This window comes from Macrobrachium rosenbergii, chromosome 41 (assembly GCF_040412425.1).
Source record: "Macrobrachium rosenbergii isolate ZJJX-2024 chromosome 41, ASM4041242v1, whole genome shotgun sequence".
Classification (NCBI taxonomy): domain Eukaryota; kingdom Metazoa; phylum Arthropoda; class Malacostraca; order Decapoda; family Palaemonidae; genus Macrobrachium; species Macrobrachium rosenbergii.
In genome coordinates this window covers 87,638,065-87,659,654 of record NC_089781.1, presented here as the reverse complement: position 1 = coordinate 87,659,654, position 21,590 = coordinate 87,638,065, and the positions used below count along the sequence as shown (strand labels likewise).

At 37.4% G+C, this 21,590-nt stretch overlaps 1 protein-coding gene and 1 pseudogene across 2 annotated transcripts in view; one reads left to right on the top strand and one right to left on the bottom strand.

Annotated features, from left to right (window-relative positions):
* The window catches only part of Top2 (topoisomerase 2), a 95,460-nt gene extending 90,713 nt beyond the window's left edge, over window positions 1-4,747 (bottom strand). Inside the window, exon 1 of one of the 2 annotated variants that reach the window (XM_067084561.1) lies at window positions 4,293-4,747. In XM_067084561.1, coding sequence (XP_066940662.1) covers window positions 4,293-4,313 — 21 coding nt within the window. In that variant the 5' untranslated portion in view covers window positions 4,314-4,747. Of the gene's footprint in view, window positions 1-3,467; window positions 4,229-4,292 lie in introns of those variants that run through there. The other variant, XM_067084560.1, reaches the window with a different exon arrangement.
* Window positions 4,748-18,118: 13,371 nt separating this feature from the next.
* Window positions 18,119-20,814, top strand: LOC136827237 (piggyBac transposable element-derived protein 3-like; annotated as a pseudogene).
* The last annotated feature ends 776 nt before the right edge of the window (window positions 20,815-21,590 follow it).

Here is a 21,590-nt window from a genome sequence, read left to right as displayed (position 1 = left end):
TTCATACTTGAGATGGGAAATATAGAAAATCTTTTCCAGTCAAGATCCAAATAGCAAATGGGGTTTGACGTTTGCCAGCATTACATGTGCAAAGTGTTTGTGGGTAACTTAAGCCCTACCCATAAAAGTCAGGCCAAGCTGGACTTCCTTCAAATCATTTGTCAACGGCATTGGCCAACCAAAATACCTCATTCAAAGTCAAATTTCACTTCAAAAACTTGTTGGCAAAAAGGGTTGGACAAACCGTTTGACCATGTAAATGCCCCTTAAGGATACAACTGAAGACCAATACACCATGCACCTCAGGTTCGGTAAAAATCAGTTTATCTGCAAAATGGGTGCCGTACCCCTTGGGGATGAACATAAAAACATAAACAAAATATAGTAAACATCATAAACATAGACAAAATTATACAAAAATAAAACATAATAGTAAATATTCCAGGTGGCAACCAGCAGGAACCAGGGCATGGTGGTGGTCTTGTTTTACCAGGTCAAGTTAGGTTACAACCTTAATATTTATTTTAAGTAAGTGCCCAAATTAGGTCAGGTGAGGGGACTGTACTAACCTATGATGCCACCAGCAAAGTAAGGACTCAGCACCCTGGGTTAGGTTAGGTTAGGTTATACACACTCATAAACGTGGCTTTCCAACTGGCCTGTTGTCCCCTAAAATTGTAGACTATAAACCTATGGGGTCCAGTATCCTTACAATTAATAATTTGCTACCAAAATAAAAGTCAAAACATTCAAAGCGCATTAAAACATCGGATAATCATATTTTCAAGTACTGAATAGGCCTATGATTATTAAGGCCTACATTACAGGTTTGAAAGTAACCTTTAACCCAAGAGATGCTAGGGGGATGCCGCTTAAGGACAACAGCAGTATTATGCATTTGCAACTTTAGTAATGGTACAAATATTTTCTTGCTCTTTTTTTAACTTATCACCTAATGTTATACATGATTGTAATTGCCTTGTGTCGCAGATTAATAATAAACAAATAAAATATAGGATACTTTTAAAAAATTTAAAAAGAATATTTTTTGGAAAGAAAACATTTTTTCAAAAGCCACTTTTTAGTTTTGGAATGCTTCCTGCAATATTTTCTGAGACAATTTCAAAATTTTCATGACAATCTTGCTCCTTAGCTATTCAAGAAACACCTATAAAATACAAAAAATATACAACAGTTATTAATTGGTTGAATGGGTGTATATGTGTGTGTATGTTAACTATCCTATGCACACTACTATAAAACCAATATTACTGTCGTCACTATCATTGTAATTATCTGTCGTTCATGTCATTGTAATTATCTATCGCAATATCACTACTTGATGAAAATGAATAAGCATCATCATCAAAAGCCATTATCTTCAAAATTCACAAAATAAACAAAGATTTATAAAAATCTTTGACCATTGCTCAACTTCAGGATGCAAAAGCCTCCCTGGTCCCGCCGCCCCAGGCTGACGGAAGGTTTACAATTTTGCTATTTTTATACCTATGATTAAGATAAATCTGGCATCTTTTATGTTCCAGAGTGAGGTGAATGAATGGTGAGACGGCTGACGTCACTCAAACAGAGCTAAGGGGAGGAACTAAATTTACCGCGATATTTGAAAATAAAGCGTCGATAATATCAACGTCGTCCTTATGCAGCATATAAGGCCTCAATTTTAGCGACACGCCGCATCTTGTGGGTTAAACAGCCTACCTCTCTAACAGTATAAGATTAATGGCAATCCTACAATTTAGGGGTCCAAATTCACTGCTCCCTTACGTGTGTTTATGAGTTTTCTTTCCAATTTTGGCACTATTTTTTTAAGTTGCCAATCACAATATGAAATTGTAACCTACATTTTTGGAAAGAGCTCTTTACTCTCACTATTTTGAACACCATGAACACTATGCATAAATGGTAAATAAAAATTAACCATATTACAACTTATAAGGCAATAATGGTCTCCCCCCATAGATAATACAGCAAAATTGTAACCAGTAAACACCTGTAGGTTATATTAGTTTGGTATTTTTAGGTTCTTTTAGTGCCCTATCATTTCTTAGACATTTTGCATGAAAAAATGAAAAAATGCAAAAATGGCTGGGTGTGTCTTATTGGCAACTTATAAAGTTTTACCCATATTTTCAAGTTCTTCTTTCGACAGATCAGCAAACAAAAGTATATTTGCTAAAAGATGAGTAGTTTGTCTGCTTAGAGAAGCAGCTTGTAAAAAAAATACAAGGGGAATAAAGCTCTGCACCTCAGGCGAATGGTGTAGCATGCCCGCTTAGGAACCAGGTAGGAAACTGGCACGGGCTCTCACTCCTCAGCAGCCATGTTTTGATAAATCTGAAAAAATGAGCAGTTTATCTGCTTACAGAAGCAGAGACTTACAATTTTCTCAAGATTCTATTGGTCCATATCCTCTAATACATGTTTTTGTTTATTTACATTCCCCCTTTATGGCCCCCCCACCTTTTATTTACAATTTCTGCTTTTGTAAGTATGATTCAATAAATACAGTATTTGATAAAGGTGTGCTGATCTTGACTTTACATAATGCAGTGAATTTGGACCCTTAAACTGTAGGATTACCAAATTAATTTGGCCCATTAATTTAGAAACGTAGGGTATTATTTTATAAGTTGCCAACACATGATATGAAATTGTAACCCAAATTTTTGAAAAGAGCCAAATCAAATTTTATAAGGTAAGACAATACCAGCCTCCCTGCCCTCCATAACTAATACGAAAACTTAACCAGTACACACCCCTGGGTTACATGGTATTATTTCATATTGGTTTTTTACCAAATGTAGCAGATCTATGAACAGGTTTACCTTAACATATCCTTTCCAGACAGGCCTAAGCTTAAGGATACTGGGGTAGTAGGCCTACCCCTTAAGCAGTGGGAGACAGGTAGGCATTCGTCATTTCGCCTCTTAAATTTAGTCTCGCCAATCTCTTTCTGCTATTCAGTGTTACTTAAGTAGGTCGTCCCGGGGAGGGGAAAAGACCCCAGGTCAGGTCAGGGCACGGCGTAATAAGCTGAGGCAGGTTATGAAGGTAAGGTCTGGTTAGGGAAGGAGACGGCATTCTAGGAAAGGGTAAATTTGGCTCGTTTTCACGGTCGGTCTTCTCATAGTCTATAATATGAGAGAATTATGTTAATGAGTTAAGAATACTTAGAAAAGTAGGGAGAAAGAGATAGGCGTAAGACTTGAACTCAGCCGAGATGGTTAACGTACATTAATAGGCCTACTGCAATTAAAACCATATTCTAAAATATGACCTTTATAAACTGACAGAATCACGTTAACGAACGGAGCATATATTTAAAAATATTGGAAGATACGACTTAAACTCAAGTCATGAAGAGCAAAACGGGTCGGCGTAACATATATTACTGAGGGCCATAGTAATACATCTGAACAGTCAAACATAACTAAAGCTCTCACCTTCAGTGGACCATCCTTCCCCATTTTCCACGGTCTCTCCCTCCTTTAAATTCCTCTTGTTGCAGCACAACAATTCAAATTCGCTTTTCACTCGGAGGGCCGACAGCCAGGAGGCAGTACTCGGTACTCAAAGTACGTGGTCAAGTTCAAAGTTTTAAGTTCATAAAGGCGCCAGACCCAGACGTTCCATCCGACCAATGGGAAGCGGGGATGGATGTCACGTGACCAGGGACCCTTTCCACAAACATAACATTTCCCGCTTTTATATTGACCATTTCATGGCCATAAATGACTTTGAATCTGTGATAATTTAATTCGATGACATTCGAAAATGCCAGTATAAAAATAAAGAAAATTACGATAAACAAATAGAGGAAAAAAAAAGGTTGATCGCATCCCCAAGATGTAAGCCGCGCTTCAACAGTTGAGGATCGCCGGTGCGCATCATTTATTATCCCGCTACAGCTATACAATGAGCCATTAACAGACCCTTAACTTTGTTTTTTTCTGAATACTCATGATTACACTTACTTATCAATTCACCTTCATATAACAAGCTAGCTTCGGAAAGTTTATCAAGTTCCTAACGTCAACTGGCTAAAGAAATAACAGTAACGTTTACAAAAAAAAACCATGTGAAATTGCTTCCTCTTGCTGCCGCCCAACACAAATGGCATGAAATCCTTATATTTCACAAAGTATTCATATTTTGCAAATATTAGGGTTGCAATCATACTGCTACACATTTACAGTGGAAGTATGCAAAGAATGCGTCTCACGAAAAACCTGTCAACAAGAAAACATGGGTATAGGAGGGCTACTTACTGTTCCGTTTACAGCAGGCATGATTGCTCACTTAGTGGAGGACTGCTGCTAGCTTCAACTAGAACAAATGTATTGAAAATAACACCGGCACGCTAATCCGCTTGATAAATCATGTAGACTATTGCCCTCAAACTTCACTTGGGCCCCATTTGCAATGCACGTAAACGTCTATGATTTCTCTTTAAAAAAACCCAAACACAAAATAATCGGCACTGAAATATATCACATGTCAGTCCACATCGTCGACCCGTGGGTCACGGGTGCGTATATGTGGTGAATACCTCCTATGTGAATCACATCTACCGAATAATGACGTGAACTGAGACAAAGACATGCAACTTGGCGCAGCCCTATCCGAAAGCAAGCGTCTTTCTCTAACGCTGCTCACTGACTTCTCTCTCTCTCTCTCTCTCTCTCTCTCTCTCTCTCTCTCTCTCTCTCTCTCTCTCTCTCTCTCTCTCTCTCTCTCTCTCTCTCTCTCTCTCTCTCTCTGGCTTCTCACTAGGTACCACAGTTTCTAAAGGAAGTGTTACGGGAAAATCGTTGTTTTTTATATCTGTAAATCATCAAATGATAGTCAACCACTATTTTCATGACATAAATCGCGACAGCAGTAGTGTTCCCATCATTGTTTTCGGTTTTCACATTTCTGCTCATTTGATTATGTAATATAGCTCAGTAGCTGACGAACGCTACTTATTTGGTTTAAATGGGGCTTTCTGGTAGCATTTGGCTATGGATACGATATAATTTGTTAGTATGCATTCGAGATATCTTCCGTGACTCCATAAATTATCTATTACAATCAATCTTATGCAATATACATTTCAGATTGCACTGAATGCGTCGTTAACATAATAAAAAGCAGAAAAGAAAACCTTAAGTGGCAACTTATTTTTGAGGCGGGTGATCCGAATTCAAGCTAGGGTTTGTCCCGGTTACAGAACTTATAGGTACTCTTGTCCCGGTCAGCCGCGGGTTCCAGCTTCCCAGGGGTGCTGAGAGATATGAACTAAAGTGACCTACGTTTTAGTACGCTTGTGCCCCATTGTAATTAGAGTTCGCAACCACATCACTGAAAATCTATAGAATCTTCAAAATGCAACAATTTTGTCATGTTATTACTAGAAAGAAAATTGTTATTCCCCAGCTCCGTTTGTTTTTCCCTTTAATTTTCATCGAAATTTTACGTTCACATTTTGTTATCTGACATTAAATCAGGTCGAATATTTACTTATAACTCAAGTCTCATGTGTATAAGATTAAAAATAAATCTGTCCCCACGAGAAACATTAAGAACATTAACTTACAGCAAGTTGATATGCAGAAAATTACACTGAAATTCTTTTTCTTAAAACGTGTATTTTATATGCATTTACTTATGTGAAAGCACCTGCATATGTTCGTTGTAATGAAATGGATGTTTCAATTTATTATCAGCTTGGCATAAAAAGTAGCACTAATCAGAATATAAAAACTTTTAATTTAAAAACAATCTAAGTTTTAAGCTATTATTTCCTCATGTGTTATTGTCGATAAAAAAAAATCAGTGTTGCTTAGGTCTTTCTACTTTGAAAATGCATTTGACATTTTCTGTCATGCCTGCCATCGGTAGGCCTATGCCATTCTCTCGTTTGTAAGATCCTAAACTCTTCGTTGGAGGTAAGGAGCGTCGCTCTGTTCCAGCACGGCGTACAAGCGTGGGAAAAGAATCGATACTTTTAAACGTGGTCCTAAAACCACCTATGGGTTGCCGCGACCAGTTGTTGTGAGAACGCATCAAATCCAGTTTCCTAGTTGCAAAAGCGGAAGTAAAAATATTTCGGTTTATAGTTGCGCAAGCCATAACTGTTGCGTAAGAAAAACTCACGATTTCATTACTTTATTCAATACGCACACACGCATACATACATACACACACATACATATATAGGCTACATACACACAAACACACACACACATATATATAAATATATTTTACCAGCTGAATCGTACATGTCTCTCTCTCTCTCTCTCTCTCTCTCTCTCTCTCTCTCTCTCTCTCTCTCTCTCTCTATATATATATATATATATATATATATATATATATATATATATATATATATATATATATTATATACCATCCAGTTTACTGAAAGGACCTCATTCAAACTGGATGGTATCTAACGGAGTTTTTACGGATACTTGATAATGTGGACCGTTTGTCCAAGAAATTGTAACTTTTTCTGAATAAAAACTCCATTAGATAACTGGATTATCAATGGAGTCCAATACGGATACTTGATAATGTGGACTGTTTGTCCAAGAAAGCTTGTAACTTTTTCTGAATAAAAAAACTCCATTAGATACCATCCAGTTTGAATGAGGTCCTTTCAGTAATTCTACTAATGCACAGAACAATTGTGTATGTGATAAAGTTAATATATATATATATATATATATATATATATATATATATATATATATATATATATATATATATATATATATATATATATATGAGTGAATACCACAGGAAAATGACAGGCAGAAGTTCAGTACCCTGAGCTTTCGCGTGTTCATTCACAAATCTTCGGGGCACAAATGAGACAGTTGAAAGGGAGATTACAAGGTAAACAAAAAGAACAAGAATACCAGATGGTTACTTGTCAAAGGGTGATAAACAAAGAGATAATCCGGGATCATGCGGTCACAAACTAAAACGTAGATAATACAAAATCCCAGAACATGTGTAAAACTGAATACTAATTTTGCTGCTTATATTAACAACAACGTTTTTAATTATGAATGCATCGAGTTTAAACAAACCAAGATTTAATTTAGGACACTTCCATTATTTGACTTGATAAAACAAGATTCAATGATGTTACTTTTAATTGTGTCGTTACATAGGACTAAGGATCCTGCTTTCACTCCAGTTAATGGGATGATCTAAATCTTTCATATGTACGGATAATGCATTCAGTATCTAGCCAGTTCTCATAGAATATAGGTGTTGTTTGATTCACTGTGGAAGTGATTTTCCAGTTTGTCCGTAATATATTTTATCACACTTTTTACGAGGAATTTCAAATATATTTCTGGCTGCATACATGAAATTCATTGTAAAAAGTGTGATAAAATATATTACGGACAAACTGGAGAATCATTTTCACAACGAATCAAACAACACCAATATTCTGTGAGAACTGGCCAAATATCCAATGCATTGCTCGTACACATGAGAGATTTAGATCATCCTATTAACTGGAGTGAAGCAAGATCCTCAGTACCGTATAACGACACAATTAGAAGGAATATCATTGAATCTTGTTTTGTCAGGTCAAATAATGGAAGTGTTCTAAATTTAAGTCTTGGTTTGTTTAAATTCGATGCCTTCATAATTAAAAACGTTGTTGATAAATATAAATAAACAAAATAGTATTCAGTTTTAAACATATTTTTGGATTTTGTATTACCTACGCTGCCGTATCTCTTATGGTTAAGTCTATGGTTTTAGTTTGTGACTGCGTGATCCCTGATTATCCTGTATTATTTCTTGTTTATTACCGTTTGACAAGTAACCACCTGGTATTCTTGTTCTTTTTTGTTTACCTTCTTTTCAACTGTGTCTCATTTATGCCCCGAAGATTTGTGAATAAACACGTGAAGGCGCTTGGTACTGAACTTCTGCCTGTCATTTTCCTGTGGTATTATACTGAAGTCACGTGCATCTACTGTGATTTTTAAGCATATATATATATATATATATATATATATATATATATATATATATATATATATATATATATATACGTGTTTCCTTCAATACCTATACCAAAGCCAATATATACAAGCCGTGTCACTTCCAGGACGCCATGTTTGTTTACATTTAGGGCAAGGTGCACAGCGCTCCAAACGGCCTCGGGGCGTAACTATCAGCTTGGTGGGTGATGGCAAAGCCTATAAATACTTTTTTGGTGATGGTAGGCTCTGACACATCTTAGTTTTCCCACATTAGTGCAACTTGCTTGACAATGCCAGCTTACTGTTCAGCCTATGGCTGTAACAATGGCAAGGTGTTTGAAAAGCAGATCCCTAGTCTGCTTGTCAGCAGCAACATCTTATCTCAACTGCTGGGCAAAGTTGAGAAGCAGGCATCTTCCAGACAGGTTGTGTTCTGTCCAGCTCATCAAGACGGAACTCTCCTGAATTCCATCATCCGGCTCTGTCTTCGCTGCAGGATCTACTACTATTTTAAATTCGAGACCAGAAAAATGTTTACTCATAGTAACAAAAAGAACAGAAAAGCAGATACTTCAGCATTTATAGTGTGTCCATGTACTTGTGATTGTTTATATTGTACATAATGTATTTTTTTTTTTCAATTACCACTGTTACTTGGGTTTATTTACATATATGGTAATAATTCCAGTCAACATTGGATGTATACATATCTAAATAGTAAGTTTACTGGCCCAGTCAATACTCTTAAAAAATTGAGATCTGTCCATTCTATTTCACAATCTTCAGGCAGCCTTCAGGTGTATATTTCAACAGGCCTGTCTAATATGATTCATAGCAAGTCCTATATATCACACTATGTACATGTCATCAGTGTCTGTGTTACAGTTGGTAATGCCACAGTGCATCTGCCTTGCAGTAGAGCTTTATTGTTGAAATGTTTATATCTACTGGGGTAGTTATTTTATTATTCTCTATATAACTGTAAATGATTGTGATTGTAAAAAAATGGCAAAAGAATAACCATCGTACATAATTATATTAAACAATGTTGGATGTGCTGTAAATAATAATGTACGATGTTCTGCATTATTGTTGTGTGTGTGTGTGTATATATATATATATATATATATATATATATATATATATATATATATATATATATATATATCTATATATAATTATTTTAATGGAATATTTTAATGGAATATTTTTTTTAATAATAGTTAAAAATGCCAAGAATGCTGAATTTATCTCAGAAAGTAATGATATAAAATAAATTGCATTTCAGTAAGGGTTGAAGGTTTGACCCATTTCTGTAGCCATAATTTTGACAGGTGTAAGCTGTCAGGTGAGGAGGTTGGCTGCCATAACATGATGTCGCATGAACTGCCTACGTAGCTGTTTAAATAAATGTCACTGATATTGCACACGTGCATATTTTCATTAATATTGCAGTGTGTGTGTTGAAAGAGCAACAGTATTTTGTCTGTGAATGCTCCTTGGGCCAGGAAAATGCAGTGATGGTGAGGTGTCAGAATGGCCCTGTCATGCATTTAAATATTGTCTGTTCCACACAAAAGTACAGTAAAGTAATGTATGTCTGTCCTTTCAACACATCATAACGTCGAAAATATGTATATCAACTTAAATCTGCTCTAAGCAAATAGTTATGCCTCAAGGCCGTTTAGAGCGCTGTGCACCTTGCCTTCAATGTAAACAAACATGGCGTTCTGTTATAATCCAATGGGAAGCCTGGATGTGACGCGGCTCGTATATATAAGGTCTGCCTACGCCAAGAACTCATTCGCAATACATCAGTAGCCTGCTCATGATCTAGCCAACAATTTTCAGTATTTACTATCCTCCCTACCCTCTTCCCAGAACATACTTCGCCGTTTCTAGGTGTCTCACCTTTTCGACATTTCGTGCTTCACTTTTTACGAGCAAATGATTCATATTAAGAGTTTACAAAGCTTTTTTTTTTATCTCTAGAACCTTCTGCAGATCTTTGCTCATGCTACCGTCACTAACTTGTCCACTCTCAGCCTATAATCATCCATTACATTAACCCTCAAAAACACAAACGAGTTAACCCCTTCAATTCCTGTCTTCCCTACTGACGTCAATTGTTCCGTCTTCTTCATTGTCATTTACCCTCAAACAATGCACTTGATAGAATAGAATATCGAATTTAAGCCAAAAGACCTAGCGCTGGGACCTACGAGGTCATTCGGCGCTGAAAGGGAAACTGAGAGTAAATTACAAAGGTGTAACAGGAGGAAAACCTCGCAGTTGCACTATGAAACAGTTGTTAGAGACGGTGGAAAGTCAGATGGAAGAAAGAATATGAACGGACGTACAGTAAAAGGAATAAAAGAGGCTGCACCTAGGGGCCGAAGGGACGCTGCAAAGACCCGCAAGTAATGCCTACAGTGCACCACGTGAGGTGCACTGACGGCACTAACCCCCTACGGAGTGCACTTAATAACAAACAATTTCAACTGCGTTCCTTGTAAAATATTTACGCTTGCAACCTCGAACATGGGTTTCTGCGGGCTCCTTTTCACAAATAAAATCGCGTTTCGGGAAAAGTTGGTTTGCAAGAGCAAATTCAGATGCTTATTCAACATTTACTGCAAGGCCTTCAAGAACATTTACTTTTTTAATTTTTAATAAGAAAGAATAACACCTTGGCAGTTACAGAAATTCATGGGAGAAATAACTCTAGATTGGATACATGTAAGAATTTACTTTTATTTCCAAGATTTCTATAATATTTTAAACAACAACAATATATAACTTAACTTACAAAAAGTCAAGTATTAGTTTAGTATCACCTTCTGAAAAACGGTCTACTGGAAAATAAATAATGAACTGAACTATAATTGCTAGTGAAGTAAAGTGACAGGTGTTTAGGTAATAACCTTTATGTTTGGGAATACATCCTATTAAAAAGACTTTTTTGCCAGTTTTTTCAGTCACCTTCATCTTGGTATTTTCATCATTCTTGTTTCAAAGAATACGAAGCACAACCGCCAAATTCAGTATCTTTCCTTATCAACTCTGTTGCAGTAAGCTTAGATTGCATATACAATTTCAGTATCTTGTGCGTCATCTTTCATCTTGTAACGTTCTTTCATTGTTAAATGCTATTAGCTTCCATGGTAGATTTGGTTGAATTCACGCTTTACATACCTGCTTATAAACAACATTAGGGGATTTTACGGTGTGTGTGTGTGTGTGTGTGTGTGTGTGTGTGTGTGTCTGAGTGTTAGGCGAGAGGGGCGGGATGGTGGGGGGAAATTTATGTGGTTTAACCTGATTATACCCAGGTTCTTCCATTAATCAAAGGCCCTGTGGAAAAGCGACCCCCTTTCGATTTCTTTACGTTACTACTACTGCTAGTAGTAGTAGTAGTACTACTACTATTACTACTGCTGCTTTCCCGAGTACAATGCTTACACGTGAGAACGGAATAAACAAACCCCAGATAGCCAAAGCAAATGTAAGTTGAAAATAGAAAATCTGCAAAGGAACAGACTTACACAAGTTGCAGCAGTTGAGATACTAGTCAGGGCAAGGCGATTTCTTCCAGGAATGTTTTCCATAATAGATCTTCGTTTGTTTCTGTACCGCCGCTTCCAGAATAAACTGAAAATAGGTCTTTCTAGACAACCGTTTTCAATACTGACAATGAACGCTCTCATAAACAGAACCTATATTAGCATAGACTGTTGGGTTTCTTATTCCGTTCTTTTCAGCACTGAAACTTTTGAGTATTTTATATAATACTGCAAGATACAGTTTTGTCACTAGTAAATATAAGCCTTCTTTCTCTTTCTCTCTTTAAATGTTAAACTAGGATTTACTTTATGAGCATGTCTGCTATACTCTCAAACACACACACATCATATATATATATATATATATATATATATATATATATATATATATATATATATAATATATATATTCAATATTCAGCCAAGACCACAGGAAAAATAAAAGCAGGAGTACCAAGCGATTTCGTGTTCTTTCAACACATTTTCAAGGTACAACCTTGAAAATGTGTTGAAAGAACACGAAAGCGCTTAATTGGTACTCCTTTCATTTTTCCTGTGCCCTTGGCTAAATATATTGCCACGCGCTATTTAGTGACATATAAGCACAAGCATATATATATATATCCTCCACGCTCACCGTATCATAAAACACTTGCGCCAACCTACCAATCTTCGTTTTTGTGTTGCAATATCCAACCACTTCAAAGCCCTTTGCACCCTCTTTTCACCGATGCCAACCTTTCCGTTGCACATTCATTGCAACTCCTGGCATACTAAGACCAGACTGCATCTATAATAGTAATAAGTATTATATTGTTTAGTAAGTATTATATTATTGGCCTAGGAAGTGCTATTGGCTTGGAATAATAACACGCTTGTCCTGCGGTAGGACAGCTCTAAATAGCACCCTTGCACCGTTTGGTAAATCAGATTTGGTGTAGAAATGGGCCTTATACAAGAGTGCGTTATGTACCCGTGGCTGTTCAGTATAATTTCTCAACGGATGTTGTAATGTGAAAAATCAAAGAGAGGACAGCAGATGTGGGTGCATTATAAAAAATGGGTTCATGCATGGAGTGTGACATGGCTGATGTTTGCAGATGATAGGGGACAGCTTAGGGATAGTGATGGGAGATTTCAGAAACTAGAGAAAGAATTTGGGAGTATTTGCGATAGGAGAAAGTTGAGAGTGAAAGTCAACAAGGGTGAAGTTATGTTATTTGTTTCATAATTTAGTTTGACAGTTGTAATCTCAGAATAATGCACGCCTTCTGCTACCATCTACACGGCGGGAGAATAAAAGCAGTTGACTCGCACAGGTATTTAAGATCATAAGATATTGATTAAAAGTAGAAAGAGAGAATAAGTAAGCCATTGAAGAGCTGAAGCAAGGTAGGTAGCAGGATGTATGCAAAAGATACGGAGGAAACTTCAGTGTTTGTGGAAGCTGAGGTTGGATCGCATAAAGGAATTCCTGAGCCAACTCTCCTTTATTGGTTTGAAGTGAGGATATTGAATGGTGTTATCTGTGGCAGGAATAAAAAGGTTATCGCAGGTGAAAGGATATACTGGAGTGTTTTGAGAAAGTTTATTCGTATGGCAAGAATGGAGAAAGGTAGGCTGGTGAAAAGTCGACAACTCGGGAGTGTCAGGAGAACGGAAACGGGGAAAATACAGAAATTCCAGGGTAAATGGTGCGAAAGAGGCACTGAGAAGGTGGGCCTCAGCATCCAGGAAGCGAGAAAGCGCATGTATTATAGAGGTGAATGGCCTATGGTAATATATAATGTAAACATATATACAGAGTGTATGCATGTATGTATATATATATAATATATATATATATATATATATATATATGTGTGTGTGTGTGTGTGTGTGTGTGTGTGTGTGTGTGTGTGTGTGTGTGTGTGAGTATTTAACGTCCTTGACGGTAAGGTCTATTACCCACTATGAATTTTAATGATCGGGTATAAAGGTTTCCTTCGTCTTGTACAGTCTACATAATCTAAGCCTTCATTCGCCTCTTTTCTAACGAAATAAAAATCTTAAGTGAAAACATATATGTTGCTTTCTTTTAGTGTTCAACCAAACCCTTATGAGTAGGTACACGGATAACCAGGAAGGCTTGTCTTTTTGTTTAATTCTAGTTTTATGGAAATTATAAAATTACTCACTTCAAGCTTTTAAGTAACGTAACTCGACTCACACTTATTCGAGACGGATATAGCAAAGTGAATTATTTTAGCGAGTGTCTTTTTCTCGATAAATTGATCTCGGCCAGTAAAGCAGCCTATACAAGTTGGAAAGTTTCGCTGCGCTAACCATCCAGCCATTCGTAACGCCTGAGTAACGTTCTTCCTCTCCCACACCCCTCTCGTCGTCCCTCCCTTCTCTGTGTCCCACTCCCCACGAAAAAGTTGGCAGCTGGCTGGCTGCTGTCTGTCCTGGCCAGTTCCCCAAAAGCGCCCCATAGCCCGAGCGCGCTTGTGTGTGTACTCAACATTCTCCTCAGCATTTTCTCACAGAGCTGCTCTGGGCTCGCCTCGCGCCACGTTAACCGGGACGGTAACCTTTGCTCACCAGCCCTATAAACTTCCCTTTCACCCCTGCTCAGGCTGTCTCCCAAAGCATCTTCGGTCCTTGCCGCCTCCTCCTAACCAACAACCAGAATTATTTATCTGAATCTCTCACGAAAATCCAAGTAAGAGGAGGTTCGTGTGTTGATGTGGCTGATGAATAATATTCATTGGAAAGGTCACTCCAGATACTTCTTTTTCCTCGAATTTTCAAGCCTTGTTTACTAGGAATGCGCACAATCCGCTCTACTCCAGTCACTTGTCCCGAGTGGGCACTGGGCATAAGTCTTTTGAATATCAAACCGTATCAAATCAATGAAACCAACTTATTTTATTTCTGATTAATATTCCATTCATAGTTTTGTAGTAGCTAGTTCATTGAAATAGAAATCTCAGATTTTAACCATATCGACTTCATATTTCTTAACTACGTACAATTGAAAACAAGGAAACAAACACATAACTAAATAAACAAAACTTCGCCCAGATGGCTTCGCCTCAGAGAGAGAACTGCGGCTGTGTAACAAGACACACATAAGACAAGAACTAAACAGTACAGAATTTCCAGAACTTACAGACTCCAGCAATAAAACGATTGTTTTACAGAATTTAAACGTAACTCTCCGAGATATGCACGCAAAGATTTTTATGACAAGAACTATGAACCGCGTAGACACACACACACACACACACACACACACACATATATATATATATATATATATATATATATATATATATATATATATATATATATATATATATATATATATATATATATATATATATATATATATATATATATATATATATAGAGAGAGAGAGAGAGAGAGAGAGAGAGAGAGAGAGAGTGGTGAGACGAAGAAATGGCGCGTACTGTAGATGACTGTGGAGCGGTTAGTGCTGTGGAAGTTTTCTGCACAGCATTGACCTTATATATATATATATATATATATATATATATATATATATATATATATATATATATATATATATATATATATATATATATATATATATGTGTGTGTGTGTGTGTATGTGTAATTCATAGCAAACGCTTTCTATCTTGCTTTTTTAATTTCAAATATATATATAACAAATGCTTTCTGTATTGCTTTTTAATTTCTTTATTTCACTATTACATTATGTAGAGCTATTATAGCATTACCTTATATTTTGCCGCAATTTGCGTAATTATTGATGCTATATAAACGAATGCATTTTGCTACTTCATTTCGCACTTTACAGTTAGATATTAAGACAAACTAGTGTAATATGGCTCGTAATTACCTGCTTTGTTATATAACTTACCGGTTCTTGTAACGTATTCTCTTATACATTTTATGAAAATGTTTAAACATTTTCACTTTCAAGTAACCTTGACATGTATAACGATGGAAGGAAATTTGAACGAAGGGGTCAGCCACGCAAGATGCCTTAAAATATGTTGGTGTAAGTAAGGAAAATCCGTTGCATTTTTCAGAGGCTATTTAAAACCCCCTCTTGTTTTTAAATTGCACCGTTAATAGGTTCACCCGCCTTTCATCTCGTGCTTTGTTATAGTGCCATACATCTTTTCTGTTGTTACTGCCTGTAGATTATTTCTCTTGCAACAGCTTTGTTTTTCATGTTGCTGAATTGGTATGGACTTTGGTTTTTGTTACATATCTTGGTTCCAATAACGTTTTCTTCACTGTAATTAATTCCGGTTTTGCTGTCGTAGTACGTAGGCCTATGCTGCTTGTTATTTGTCATGTGATTTTACTCAACCCTCCTTTTCTACTGTGCTTATTGAGGATTAACCTTTATCTTAAAAATTTGTTCTTATTACTGCAAATTTTCATATTTCATTCATAATAACTTTACACTGAATGTGGCAGTATATTGTTACTATATTCATATTTTTTCTAATCATCATGAGCCCTGAATAACTCGTTGACAATCTTGAAAATCGATCTTCCAAGTTAGCAACACAATATGATCCTGATAGGAGAGTATTAAAAAAAAATAGTCCCTACGGAGGAGAAAAATTGTACCAGAGGAAATAAAAAATCAGTTTAGGGTTGTTTAAATTTTTTGTGGTTATACCTTGCGCTAAGTTCTTGTGTACTTGAAACAGATGATTCCCATTTAAAGATTTCGGAACAATTAAAAGCAATTCTGTTACACTTGAGCACATTTTATTAAAAAATCGAGTCATCAACTTCACGCCTCTGACACTAAGTTACTGGTGGGGATAGTTTCGTTGTAGTTTTATTTGTGTCATAATCATTTTTCGTATCTTGTGATACTATAACTGTTTTTGTTAATACTCCTCTACAGTAGTAACTGATATACAATAAACCTATATAAGCACTTAGCTGTGGATAGTCAAAGCTAGTCTAGAGATCCTAGCATGGAGTTTGAAATAAGAAAAATGTTTTTTTATTTTTCAAAATAAATTATGCTCTTGAGAAAGCTTTGGGAATCCTAGCTGTTATCCTTGCCACTTTCAATTATAAATAATAAGAACTACATAGGCTTTCAAAAGCTCTGAATAACCCATTATTAAGAAGTGGAGATTTTCATAATTTTAATACTCAAAAATTATGAAAAGTAAAAATAACTGCAGTTGATTGTTAAGCATTTTCAGAGTCAGAGATAAGACACAGAGGATATGCTTCATTGTCATATCCTGTTTGTAATTAATTTTGGCAGTTTATGCAAGGCAACTTTGCAGGAAAGTCAGGATTCCTATGTTAATTTCTGCTGTGGTGTCCCACTACATGATTATTATAGGTTATACTTAATAATAGTTATTAACAAATTTAAAGTTCCAGAGGTGGAGTACTTCGTTATTGTTATTATTCATAACAAACAAAGCGGCCATCACCTTCCCTCGTAAGATTTCGGGATCACACCTCCCATAAGTAAATATGGAAGAAAAACTAAATGTATAATCAGACTTTAATAGCAATAACAGAGAAATACTGAATGTATGCAGCAGGGGGGAATTTCTGAAGGTCAAAGACAAGTAAAGCAAAGTCTTGATGCTGACTTAATCTCTTAGTCTGAATGGAGATGCTGGGGTTATGAGTTTGCCAACAGCTACTCTGCACTGAATGCATTACATAAAAATTTCTTTTACCACAGAACCAGCGGCAAAGCAAAATAACATACAATAATTAAAGAATAAAAATATTTCACAACAAAATAGTGTTATGTTATCTTCAATCTCTGTTTAAATTAATAATTCTGGAGTAAATGTGAGAAGTAGCGACCCAACTGAAAGGAAACGAAACTCTTGCTGAAAAATGGCAAAAATAATATTCATTACAGAGACGGCAGACACATACAACATGGAAATAATAATTTTGGATTGAAATTTGAAACCGGTTAATAAGAAAAATTAGTTTGGATTTGATTTTACAATTTTGGCTTAAAATTTACAATGTGGACAGTCAGGCCATTAAGCACTTATTGGTTAGCAGTTTAGAAACATATCAATAAATCTAAAAATTTCATTAAAATATACTATGCCAATTTATGGATGAAATCTGTGGTAAAAAGTAATTTTTTAAAATTTTGTACTGGCGATTGTTCTAATAATTCACTCGTGCCGGCCATGAAATGAACTGGTCCTTCCTAAAGTTAATAATTGCATATTCTACAAACACACACAATACTTTAAACCCTTTACCGACCAAGTGTCCCGTACGGGCTCTTAAAATTGGCTACTTTTGGGAACTCGTGGCCAACAAGCTTATGCATGTATGAAATTGACTATCTGGTACCTTATTGTCACACCTCCCAACTCTTCAAATCAACCAATCAGAAGACAGCACTGTCCATGGGGTGGGGCGTGTGTGCTTTTGAATCGCCACCAGTCTCTTGAATGACGTGATAGGGTGCAGTCACGCTAAAATTGTTCGAAGGATCCCCAAACACCCGTTGTAATCATGGTAAGTACACAGTTTTTTCATAGGTTGTTGTTGAATGATGTGTCTTCATGCTGAAGTGTTTTCAAGGTGATGTGATAATATTTAGTATTTGAAATCATAGCCGTAATAAGTATATATCCCGCATGGCTACTTCAGTCCGTAAGGTAAAAGTATGGCGCAACACACGACGCCTCAAAAAATTTTTTCAGAAGCTAATTGCTTTTACTTTTTTTGCAGATTAGGAGTGATATGTTTTATGGGCGAAGGAATGCTGCCTTGGAACACAGGGAGGAAGTGCGCGACGGCATGGATAGCCCCAGAAGATGCCGAAGATAGTGATGTTGATGTGGAGGTAGACAGTGACTGTGAGGACCCAGCATACCAACCTGATGAGGACGAGCTGGCTGATGCGGAATTTCTTCAGCCTACTACTTCACGAGTTAGTATCATAACAACATCATGTATTTTTCATTGTTGATGGATTACATATCATTTATACATATTCTATTTATTTTACACAGTGCCAACACTCTATTTATTTTACACAGTGCCAACACACTCATACACATGCACACACTCATACATGCACACACTCATACACATGCTCACACTCATACATACACAGATGCACACACTCATACATACACAGATGCACACACTCATACAGATACACATAACTTCATGTGTTTTTGAAACTTTTCATTGTTGATGGATTACATATCATTCTATTTATTATACATACCATTCTAGTTATTATACATAGAGCCAACACACTCATACACATGCACACACTCATACAGATACACATAACTTCATGTGTTTTTGAAACTTTTCATTGTTGATGGATTACATATCATTCTATTCACTATACACAGTGCCTACACACACACATACACACACACACATGCACACACTCATACACACACACACACACATACACAATAACACACTCATTGTCCACACACACAACACAATCATGATTTATTGTCTGTATTACTAATGAGACTCTTTTCTTATTTCAGGTGGCCGTCCTGTCCCTGTTGCAGTGCCACACCCTATGCCAGATGTGGTAGATAGTGCTGCTGATGTACCATTCGCCCCTAGCAGGAACAAGAAAGCTCGGCCTCATCAGTGGAAGAAAGAGGACATCAGTAACCAGCCCCTGCCTGATTATGTTCATGAACGCCCTTGTTATTTGAGGGCACCAATGGAGTACTTCCTCCAGTTCTTCACAAATGAACTGGCGGAACACATTGTATATCAAACAAACCTGTATTCCAGGCAGAAGGATGTTGGGGGGAACTTCAACATCACGGAGGCTGAACTCAAGGTGTTCATGGGTGCCATCATTTTCATGGGGCTCGTTCCATTGCCCAGTATAGTTGACTACTGGGCTGTCCACACTAGGGTTCCACAGATTGCTGACTGCATGTCCAGGAACCGCTTCAAGGCAATCCGGTCTAACCTCCACTTCAGCGACAACGACTTGGCAGCAGGGTCAAGGGACAGGTTCCTGAAGGTTCGTGCAATCTTCAGCAAGGTCACCAGGGAGTTCCTGAAGGTTGCTGAAACTCCTGTACAGTCTATTGACGAGGTCATGGTTGCATACAAGGGGACCACAGCTGGTAACCTTCGCCAGTATGTAGCCAAGAAGCCAGACAAGTGGGGCTACAAACTCTTCTGCAGGTCCAGTGTGGATGGATTTGTACATGACATCCTCATGTACCAAGGAGAGTCCACATTTTCAAGTCACCACACCACACTGTCTGAAGAGGAGGAGAAGATGCCAGTCACTTCCAAGTTCGTTGTCGCCTTGGTGAAGACCCTCCAGAACCCCAAGACCACTGCAGTGTATGCCGACAATTACTTCACAAGTTTATCCTTGGCTGAGTACCTGAGGTCCCAGTATCAGTGTCGGTATGTGGGCACTGCAAGAGAAAATAGGGTTGGCTTCCCACCTCTGATGACTGTGAAGGATATGTCTAAGAAGACAGTAGCCAGGGGCACACTTGATTTCGTCTCTTCTGAAGGGATCCTTGTGGCTAGGTGGAAGGACAACAACATTGTGACTGTGCTGTCTACTGATGTCGGTGTGGAGCCTGTTGCTGACATTCAACAGTATAACAGGGAGGAGAAGAAGAAGGTTGGTGTACCCTGTCCAAATGTCATCACCAAGTACAACAGCCAATGGGTGGCATCGACAAAAGTGACATGCTGACCCACCTCTACAAGACCCCCTTCAAAGCAAAGAGGTACTATATGAGGCTCTTTGCATACATTGTGGACCTCATAATATGTAATGCCTGGCTTCTGTACAAGAGGACTGTTTGGCATTGCAGTCCAACCCTATGCCCCTCAAGGACTTCCGCCTCTCCATCGCCTTGGCACTGAGGGCTTACAAGGTCAACCCCACCAGAGTCACCAGGGTTTCCCTTACTCAGCGAGATGTCCCTTCACCGAAGAGGGGCCAGCAAGCTGTTGTGCCTGCCGTTGCAGAACGTCAGGATGCCACTAAACTGCATATGCCTTTGTATGTCAAGGCTAGGCAGACCTGTAAGTTTTGTTCCTGTAAGGGCCACATCCACAGGTCCCAGTGGGTGTGTGAGGACTGTAAAGTGGCACTGTGTCTGACTGATGCAAGGAACTGTTTTGCACTCTTCCACAAGGCATAACTTTTGTAAATATTGTATATATTTTGTGTAAGTTTGTATGTTGTGGAAGTCTTGTAAGTTTGTTATTGCCTATTTTTTTATGCTAACCTATGTAAGTCTAAGCTGTAAATTATAATTACTAACACATTTCACTGCCAGTATTACTTGTATATTTTTTATTTTTGTAAAATAAAGTATTCAACTATCCCAGGTATCTTTTATACATCAATAGAAGGAAAAAAACAAAAAAAATTCATAATAAACACAGTAGCAAGTCATATTAATGTCAAACACAATAAATTCATCATGGAAATTGGTAAAAGGTGAGTATATAAAGAGTGGTATTATCGGGAAAAAGTTTACCGTTATGGTCGAAGTGTCCCGTGCGGGATGAGCGTGGTCCGTCAGAGCTCGACTGGGGCATCCGTCACGGGATACTTCATTGAATGCAATTATTTGCCAAGTTTTGCAAGATTTCAAAAAATGCACAAGAATGATTTGATCTTGTATTTTCATATACTATCACATACTAAGAGGGTTTTTTTAAATTTCCCATAAAACCTAGGGTGGACTTTAAAGGGTTAATATCTGACTGCCTACAAGGCCTGTCCTTCCCAAGACAGCACCTATTAGCCACAGAATTCCTCGGTGTTGAAGAGGAACACTTCTATGCCTTGTGGGTTTGAGATAATTTCAGAATCATGCATACAAAAATACAAGACAAGCAAAAGAGCAAGGAATACTCATGTTCAAAGCACATAAAAGTAAGCACTATGGCAAAAAGTCAGATCAGACAGCAGAAGGAAGACATCTGCATCTGACAGTGATCGAAAGAAAAGTGGAGTGCAGACCAACTGGT